General features: G+C 42.0%; 1 protein-coding gene across 1 annotated transcript in view; it reads right to left on the minus strand.

Moving 5' to 3' along the window:
• Window positions 1–2,420, minus strand: part of AFF2 (AF4/FMR2 family, member 2) — a 24,239-nt gene extending 21,819 nt beyond the window's left edge. The window contains exons 1-3 of the mRNA XM_010133216.1: window positions 2,398–2,420; window positions 2,100–2,262; window positions 561–1,580 (exon numbers count right to left, since the gene is read on the minus strand). Coding sequence (XP_010131518.1) covers window positions 561–1,580; window positions 2,100–2,262; window positions 2,398–2,420 — 1,206 coding nt within the window. The remainder of the gene's footprint in view (window positions 1–560; window positions 1,581–2,099; window positions 2,263–2,397) is intronic.
• Between the last annotated feature and the right edge of the window lie 7,794 nt (window positions 2,421–10,214).

The following is a 10,214-nucleotide window of genomic DNA, read 5'->3' on the forward strand; positions in this document are numbered from 1 at the left end:
AAGCGGCTAGTTAAGCAAATGGTGTTTCTATGAATAACATTTGTTTATACAACAAAACAATACAAAGGCTAATCTCACCAGGAGCATAAGCAAGCACCATTCCGTTGACTTTAATGAAGCTATGCCAGCTTAAGCCAGTGGTGAAAACGCCTTAATTCTGCAGACAATAAACCCCTGCCTTCCAAACAGGAGTCACAATTTCTGAGTATGGCTGAATCCGCAGTAATACGACCCCCTCATTGGGAATCCTTCTGCAGATTACAAGCCACTGGAAATTAACGGGTAAGCGAGCAAACACAGCGCACAAGCTTGTAAGACAAATCTGGGAAAAAACCTGTTCATTGATTTTGTCAGCTGGAGTTTGTTTTTTACTCATTTCTGATGTTAATTTGTAACGCCCTCGTAAATGTACGTCCTTTGTAAAAACAATAAAGCCTTTAGTGTTACGATGCCTCCTCACAGCCCTGCTGCAGGTGCAGTGGGGAATCACTGACTGCGGTCCTGGCCTCGAGGATGCAGAGAAATGCAGTGTTTTCCTCCAGACGATGAAACCAGCTTACCTTGTGTTTCCTTTTGGATTTTGTGGATGGTTTTTCAGCTGCTGGGGTAGGGGACTCTCGAGATGGACGCCTGTGTTTCACATTTGCCTCTCTTGGTTCACTTTTCACAGATGTGGTCTCAAAAGGCTCTTGTCCGGGTATCCTAGAGAGTAAACTAAGGTCTATTTTCACCCACAGAGATTTGAGTTCTTCATATTCTCTCAGTGGGGACAGAAGTTCGTTTTGTACGATTGGGATAGGAGAAAAGAGCTGCTCCTCCAAGTCATTGCTGGTCTGGTCGATGGACGTGTTGCTGCCATTGCTGGTTAAACTACTTACGCTGAGGATGTTACTGCCAGAGTCCTTCACTTTGACACCGTTGCCAGACCCAGTGCAAGCTGGCAACACCTTGGCCTGCAAGCTCTCCTCCTGGTCTGTATTCGAGTCAGAAGTAGATGAATCTGTTTCAATGAATTCCCGGGACTTAGGGACAATTTTGCTGGGGCCTCTGTACTTTTTCTTCTCTGACGTGAGACCTGTGCTAGTTCGTGGTTCTTTCCTTGGAGCGGTCTTCCCAACTGCTGCTTTAGTTCGAACCTTTGGCTGCTCGGGGGGTTCCTGTGTGTCTTTTTCTTTGGGAGTGTTGCTGGTATTATTTGGTTTGGGCCAGTTATACTCTTCTACACTGGAAGTCCTTTCTACCTTTTTGGGTTGCTTTTTCCCAGTAGACCTTTGTGAAGTTGGCTCATTATGAGCTGGTGACTTCTGCTTGGAGCTTTTTGCCTCTGGGGTTTTCTGGGCAACCCGCGGTTTGGCTTTCTCGCGGATGGGACTAAGGATCGCCCGGTCTTTGGAATCGGCTGGGGGCAGGCTGCTGTTGAGCTTCCCCTTGTTTGGCCCTTCAGCCTGCTGGTTGCTCTGGGCCTGGGAGCTGGTCTCACTGTGAGGCTCATTTTGATTGTTGATGATGGTCTTGTTGTGGGGGTTCACTTTATTTAGCCATTTATCCAGCTGCCATTTATTTGTTGAGGGGGGTTCAGGCTGCAGTTAGAGGAACGACAAGGAACAAATCTCAAACAGCAGCAATGCTTTTCCCTTTAAATGAGAACTTTTTTAACGTACTCTTTTATTTCAGTCAACTAGTAGTGAATGCTAGTTTTACGGGAGTATTTATGGAGTATTTATGGTTAATTAGGCTTCCTTATCTGGTTTACAATGTGGCCCTGGAGAAATTTAATACAACTAAAAAGTTTAGCTGGTCCCTGAAGACATAGTTTTGTCATGTTGCCTTTCCTTAGTCCCAGCTGAATACTGTGTCAATAAAATCTTCTCTAGCTACTGGCAAAAATCTAAATATTTCTTTAAAGCAATTCAAATGTAGGCCAGAAGGATTCTTCCAAAAGCTAGAATGAATATGTGGGTCATACACATAAAACTGTAAAGGGAGAAAAAAGTCGACAGCATCAAACTGCACAGAACTCCAACATTTTCCTAACAGGGAGCAGGATTTCACTCCCTTCCACACCTCCCTCTCTGAGTCCCACTGGGGAGGAGCTTTACCTCTGGTGTGGCACTGCGTGACTCCTCGTTGCACTCGCTGTCACTGGAGCTGCTCTCGCTGTCGGAGTCGGACTCAGAGCTGCTCTCGGATTCGCTGGAGCTCCCGGAGCCACCGCTGGAATGGGCCAAGCCAGTTGCATGTGCCGCCGGCCCTGGGAGGCTGCTGTGGGGAGAAGATTCTCTCGTGTCAATATGCTGCTTGTCTTTTTTTTAAATCGTTGCCTTGGGGAGAGCCACCCAGGGAACCCCGCTGGCACCGACTCTCCTCAGTGTCAACTCCCCCTCCTGCAGTACCGACCCGATGAAAGCTCCAGCGGCCATGCCACCGTGCAGACACCAAAGGAGCCGGTTGGGTTTATGCTTCACGGGACACACTGATAATGGTGTTAATAACATTACCATCATCATCACTCTCAAATGAGAAACACTTCGGTGTCACAATCCTGAGCTTATTAGCCCAATGATTGTGAAAACTAACAATCGCACTTAAATAATTCATTAATGGAATCATAGTTTCTTCAGTTTTTGCCCGCTCATTTATAATTTATAATCAAAGGAAGGGCATCAGGCAACTAATATTGGACAGGGCATTTTAAAAATTAATTTTAATGAATACTTTTACGCTGCAGCATACAAAAACTACACATTTTTGACAAGTCTCCAGGGACTGCCTGAGAATTCTTGATTTATAGCTGTTTTTTCTCTCCTGTTTATGATAATGCACTGAGAAAATGGCATTCATGCTGAAAATAAGCCTCTCTGTGAAATCTATTTTTCTGCGTGTTCAACTGTCCTCCAAGATGTATTTATTAGCAGTGCACTGGGTGTCATTGTTTTTCCTCAGCATTTATTTCTAAACTGAGAGGTTGGATGACCCCAGTTTTCAGCACTACAGAATTCTGCCAGTCTGAGTCTTTATAAACTCATCTTTAACTTCAACATTTTTGTCAGGCAGATAACCATAAGGTTTTATATCTCTTCAGCTGATCTATACAGAGGCTTTTTGATGATTGATTTTAAATTCGTGAAGCTGACAAAGCAAAGTGTTTGAAAATTGACACCATTTGCTTTATGGATATTCAATACTGCACCTTAATATATCATATGCTGTGTGTATCCTATATTGAGTGATCCAGAGATGCCTAGAAGATGTAATAAACTTTGCCTTTGTTTCTGTTTGCTTTTCTACTTCCCTCTGAGATAGATAGATTCAAGTGATCCAGGTACACGCCATCCTTCCCCTTTCAAACTCAGATGCTATGTGCATGAACATGCCCTCCAAAAAGCCAAGCAGTAACCAAGAACCTAAAGTTGGAAGAGCCAGAAAAAACTGATGTGTGACCCTGCTCTGCTAGAGTCTTTACAAGTATTGCCATCGGCTTCCGTGACAATAATAGATGGTCTTTAATTTTCTTCTTATGCGAAGCTACTTTCTCTCTCCCTCCTTGTTGGTAAACCCATCCCTTACACCGCGGTTGGTAACATAACTGTCCTGTTGAGCATTGCAACGGCCCTGCAGTGCCCATTGACAAAACAGCTTGGTGCTTTAGGGTGCATTAATGAAACAAAATTACTCACTTGGGTAATTGCTACAGATCACTAACTTTGTTGCTCATTAACTGCATATACTTTCTTTTTTTCTTCTAGAGGCTCTTCACTCAACTGACTCAAGTAGAGCTACTTAAACTTCAAAAAGAAGTAACTGGTAAATCAAAAGAAGAGATGCTTTTAAAAATACGGGCATTTCCAAAAGTATTATGGAAAACTAAACATTGCTGATTTAAAAAAATGGATCTTTGTATTTAACATCATTATTTTTGGAAACCATTTGTGCACTTGTTTTTCTTTCTTTATCCCCCTTTTTCAGTGAAGCTCTAGAACGTAGAGAGAAGTAAATTTTTCACTTTGTCTTTACAGGAAACAAGGAAACAGAAGAGTGGAGAAAAAGTTAATGCATTTGTAATTATGGGCTTATATTTCCTATTTGTTTGGAAAACACTAAAAGTAGATGAAAAATGAGTTTCCCCTAATTCATTCTACTTGTTTCCAAAGAAGAAAGGATAAGAAAAAAAATAGGAAAAAACCTTAGGAATTCCCAAACTGAGGCAAACACACCAATTCCATTCTAAATTACCAAAATGAAACAACAGCCTTGAAAAAAATGTTGTTTATGGAATTATCAGAACAATGAAGTTGTAATTTAGAAATTACTTGTCCCCTAAATCCATGTGCTTCATCAGTTTCACTTCCGTTTTCCGTTTTCACCTCAAAATGGAAGTGAACATGGCAATATTGCTGTTGCATTCTTGCTGAAAACTCGAGTTCCTACAACCCTAGCAGAGAGCTGGCGGTGAAGAAGAAGAGATGTTTAACCCTCGGCAGCATCTCCCAGAGCTCAGGGCCAGGCATACAGCTGCCCGGCACATACTGGTCCTGCAGGCAGTGGCGGGGCCCATGGGTGCACCGAGCTGGTGAGGCATCAGTCACAGCCTCTGCGGCCCCGTTCCTGCAGGGAATTAATGCACCTTTGTAGTGGGGCATATAAACCTGCACCGGACCCTTGCAGTGATGAAGCTCCTTGCTTGGGGTGGTGGATGCCCGTGCAGAAAGATGTGTGTGGGGCTGCTCAGCAGCTCTGCAACGAAGCTCCTTGCTTGGGGTGGTGGATGCCCTTGCAGAAGGATGTGTGTGGGGCTGCCCAGCAGCTCTGCAGATCTGCCTAAGAAAATGCTCTCTTCTCCGTGTTGGCGAGTTTGCTCTCATTAAGACAGCTGATCTAAAGAATATTGCCTCCTATGACAGATAAAGAAGGAAAAGGCAGTGGCCCAGCAGCTAAGGCCAGACCTTTCTAGCCTTTAAACACAACCTACGTCTTTTAGCACTCTGGAAGAGAACTGACGCTGTAGCTGGGATGCACTGGAGTTATACTGTAGCAGACTGCAACTGTCTGACAAAGAACTCAAAGGGCAAGAACAAAACCGTGGAGATAGATGGCTGCTCCAACCTGGCCTTATTTTCTTTCTTTCTTCGCACACCAGCCTCAGAAAGTTATCATATGCCAAAAATCACTGAATAACCCAGCTCAGCAAGCTTGCAGGAACCAGACAGACTCAAAATAACGTTTTTCATACAAAACACAATGAGGTCATATTTGTCTTTCATCTGGGATAATAAAATTATGCCTTGGCTACATTGGACAGTTTCATGCTGAAGGCATTGTTGCTGATCTATGTTTTTAAAGTAGAAGCATTTGTCTGCTCCGCAAAAGAATCAGATAACACCCCAAATGCCTTTCCTAGCATCTCACTATACTAAAGAGAGATCTTGCACACAGCTACATGAGCAATCAGCATCTAATAATGCTGTTCAGCATAACAAAAGAAAATAGACAGATCTTTCACACACACGTGCATGGAAAAAAAAAATCTTTGCTTCCAATAAAATGGGTTTAGTGGAGAGATTCTGGGTTGTCTTCTGGGTTTTTTCCTTTAAATAATGTCTTCTAGTTCAGAAGAACAGGTTGGTTTGCACCCTTCTCGAAGACTTCTTCCGCTTTAAAGTTAAATCATGTTTTAAAAGATGCTCGGATAGATTCTGCAAATGTGCATTCAAGCAGCTGCTATACAAATAAATTGGGCTTCTTCACACAAGTATCAACTACGTGAACTGGGGGCTGCCTCTGAGGAGACTTTCAAAGCAAGCTTTGTTGTGTTGCTAAGATCCAGACAAGGAATGCCAGCCCGGACAAGGTCTAAAATGGATTTAAAGCATTTTATCATCAGACACAAGCCCTCAGAGTGACTAAAATGGGGCAGGAAGCACTGGTATTTGAAACTCTTGAATTTTTATTTCCCAGCAGGAGATGAGCACTCATATTATTCCTCAGTATTTGGGTGGACAATGTTTTCATTTCATTTGAACTGAGAAAAATATTAATAAAAACAATGCTGCACAATGGAACACAGTATTGTTTGGGTAAATAACACTTAGAAGAAAGCCAGTTCATTATTATCACTTGAGATTGGAGGCCCCTACTGAGGCCAGTGACCCGCTGTGCTGGGATCTGTGTAAATACACGATGAGGCACAGTCCTTGGGCCAAAGAGCTTGCAATCCAAACACACAAAGCAAACATCAGAGGTATTACAATCACCCTCGCTCTCAGCGCAGGCCTGTCACATCCTCTAAGGGTGAGGGCTCTCTACGGTTAATGGAAACATCAGTTCCACCTCCATTTTAATTTTCTTCTCCCTGTTTTCCAAGTCCTTGAATTCAGCCACTCGAGCTGAATCCTGCAGAACAGTCAGACATGCTCTGCCCTGACCCAGAGCCCTGGCCACGGGTGTGCTATCTGGGAAGAGAAACACACACGTGACTTAGCAGCAAGCATCCCTGCTACTCAGGCCAGATGGATCAGCGCCTGCTTCTCCCGTGCCGCGGAGATGGGAGACACTGGAGTGACACCCATTCTGCAGGCAGGAGGAGAACCAGGGTGATGTCTCCAGTTGCCTGCAGACTGGTGAGCTGGTCTCCTTCCTGCTATCAAACAAGGGAGAAGACAGAAGAGATGTGCACATCTGGAAGCAATTTGGAAGGAAGTTCTTCCTCCGCACTTTCACCTATCTCCCTTCTGCTTTTGCAGGGCACAGCACTTCCCCTGTCCCTTGCTTGGCAGCATGATTGTGCACAGCATGGGCACAAAGTTACAAGGTGAGAAATCTCTTGAAGGATGGGGCAAACACCAGTATCACCAGTACAAGCCAGTGGTTTTCAACACTTGTTGAGCTCAAACTTAACTACAGAGCAGCTGAGACTTGCAGGTTCCTGGTGGCACTTGGTGGCTCCTGGTGAGGAACTGCAATAAGCTCATCACACACCAACCATTTGTCTTTCGCTGCAGTTCACTGGTATGGGTGATCTGCCTAAATTTAAATGTCTCCATGCCGCTTGTCTGTTTTTTAATTCATGGACTATTTTTCCAAAGCAAATTAAACCAGACAATGCATCATTATGTGTCTGGATTATTATGCTGCCTAGAGAACTGAAGGTCCAACATGTGGCTTATTCTTTTTTGTTGTTGTTGTCATCTAGACTATTACATTATTTTCAGCACATCATTTAGTCTACTGTTGTAATAAATTATTTTCAAGACAAAATCTGATAGTTACAACAAAGATAATATGAAGTACTAAAACTCATTGAGCTCTAATAAGAAAAATAATAAACTTCTTACCCTGTAAATACATATGTAAAAGAAAGTTGTATAATTCAGACTACTGCAGTAAAATTCACCAAGGAACAAAAATTCCTAACAGGTCCTTAGCTATCTCCCTGAACTTTTCACCAATTACATTAGTCACGTTAATTGCTGTGAAGAGAATTTGGCAAATAGATGGTGCCCTCCAACAATAGGTTTATTCATTCCAACCCTTCCTTTTTAGGGTAATGATGAATCGGCCACTTGTTCCATTGCTCTACCCAGAAATCAAAATGTAAACTTTGAGAAAGCAGAGCGCCACTGGGCAGTGGGAACTTGTAGATGGGAACTGACCGGTTAGCCAACAGTACCTCAATGCTAGCAACGTATTTCCACGAGAAGCAGAACTCTGCAAAGGTTGCTTTACTGCACAGGCCTATTTTTAGGGAAAATTCAACCAATGAAATCTGGAAAGGGGAAGGTCGATGCTGGAAAAGTGACTACAGTCTTGACAGAGTGTTTGATCATCCTCTTGAGGCACTGGATGAATTTTGCTTTTTTGTCCAAGAAGAAAATACATCTGTGCATCAGCCCCTGCTGAGTAAAAGCGAGGCTACATTGCCTGGCCTCAATCTGGCTTGTCTATTTAAAATGCACATTCCTCAGAACAAAGACTCTGATTGCACAGGGCACTGAAAAGTGGGCACCCAGCTCTGAGTAAGACTTTTGTGAGTTACAGTTACACCGCAGCATCTGCCAGAGTAGATGGTAACACTCACTCTTGGGAGGATACTGTTCTCCCACGCACTACGCTTTATTCTGAGAGCTAGAGGAACAAACCGCCTTCAGCTTTTGAGAAGCTGGCCCAACCTCTCCTCCAGAGTCTACTTCTACAGAAAAATTGTGAACCTGAGGGGCAGCACTAGGAGTCACTGGGCTCACTGAGCCCTGTGACAATGTTCAAAAAGGCTGCTTCATTATTCTAGCAGATAATAATAGAGCAGCACCTAGCAAATTAATATTTAGTGCCAGAATTTAATACCATAACTGTTCAATAACGAATTTTTACTTCTCTTCTATTCTTATATCATTACCAGGAAGTAATATTCTCTTCTCATTTGAAAGGGAGTTGCCATTTTTTTTATAATGAATTGTTCATATCTATATCTTCAAACTTATATATGACTGCCATCAGATTGCTTTTTAGAGAAAAAGATTGCTCTGAATGATTTGTTCACTGCCTTTCCATTTGTTAGTATTAAATTATTTATCATCAGGCTGGTAGGATTCAAATCTAAACTTTCAAAGATCAGGTTGACACAGGAACTGAAAACGTGTATGAAGCCCTTTTAAAATATTAATCAGCACCCAGGTCAGTGAGATGAAATAAGGTGTGGAAATTGTTACTTCAGCTAACGTTAGCACATGTAGTAAGACATCACCTATGATGGCACTCTCATGTCAAAACACATGGAAAGGGAAAAATCTCTTTAATATGTAATTCAGGATGTGGCAGCTGATCTGCCTGTATCAATACTGAACACTGTAATGCAAACAGGAGTTCTGATTTATTTTGAGGGAGAGAGTAATTTACAAGATGCTGTACGTAAAAAGCCACATTCTCATTTTACTGTGTTCAAAAGTAACTGTTTTAATCAAAGACTGTTTATAACACAGTTGATAGAGTTACTGAAACAGATTTTTTCATATACATATAACCCTTTTCTATTTCCAGCTTTAAAGACCATAAAAAAGGATAGTAAAGATGAAAGAAATAAAAAGAATGTCAGAGCTAACTCCTAGGAGCCACAATCTATGTCAAAGCAGAACTAAAGTGATTGACAGCTTGCATTAGTAATGAACAGAGTGGGGAAAAGCTGCCAAGAATCCATAACAAGGTCAAAGCCTTCCAATAAAGAATTACATTAGCCACAAATCCTAGGTGGAACTGTGTATATATGTCTGCAGTGTTTCTGCTATTCTATTCTGACCCTTTTCTGGGTTTTATTCCTGGGCTACACTAAGTTCTGGCTCTTTATGACACCTGAGATAAAGCACAGGTACAACGTATTGAACTGCCTGTGAAATGATAAAAAACAAACAGAGGAGGAATTGTAACGGTGCATCCCTAACGGTGCACATAAAAAACTTGCACAACTATTGGTATGGTAATCGCTCTCCTTCCAATTTCACAGCACTCTCATACACACTTGGCACGGAAGAGAAGGGGATTTTGCATATTAAAAGCAATATTTATCCATGATTTGTGCATGCATCACCCTGCTCACCTCAGAGTTTGGAAACAATTTTGTGAGCGTGATATTATTCAGGGACTGCAACGTATGTAGACTTTTTGATGTACAATATTTTAGTGAATGGATTCAAGTGTCAGAGAGCGTAATTTGTACTATGCCCTGATGTGCTACTGTTTGTCTGGCATCTGGAAGAATACTCTTACTGTGAGATTCCAAAGGGCCTCATTTGATATAAATAGAACCATTTTATTATATCAATATTGCCTCACTGAATCAAGCTGGATATGAGTATTGATAGATAGAAACTTATTTATTTTCCACAAAGGAAATGTGGAATACTGCATCTTTCAGTACACTTTGTGAATGTTTAGAAGTACATATTCAGCCCTCCACTCTTTATAATTCTAAGTTAACATAAAATATTAACTTTTAATGTTTTCATTTGCACTTTTTTTTATTTCAGCAGAAAGTCCAAGTGTGATCATGATTAAAAAAAATGTCCAAAGCGAACCTCCAAACCAAAGTGTTGGCTTTTTTGCTCATTCATGTATAGCAGAAACTTAGACATATACCATTGTAAACGACCTACCCTGCTTGATCTAACTCAGTTCTACTTCAGTTCCCACTGAACAGAGAATTCGAGCTGGGGATGGACCCACATGAC

Source organism: Buceros rhinoceros, unplaced genomic scaffold (assembly GCF_000710305.1).
Source record: "Buceros rhinoceros silvestris isolate BGI_N320 unplaced genomic scaffold, ASM71030v1 scaffold5210, whole genome shotgun sequence".
NCBI classification, from domain to species: Eukaryota; Metazoa; Chordata; class Aves; order Bucerotiformes; family Bucerotidae; genus Buceros; species Buceros rhinoceros.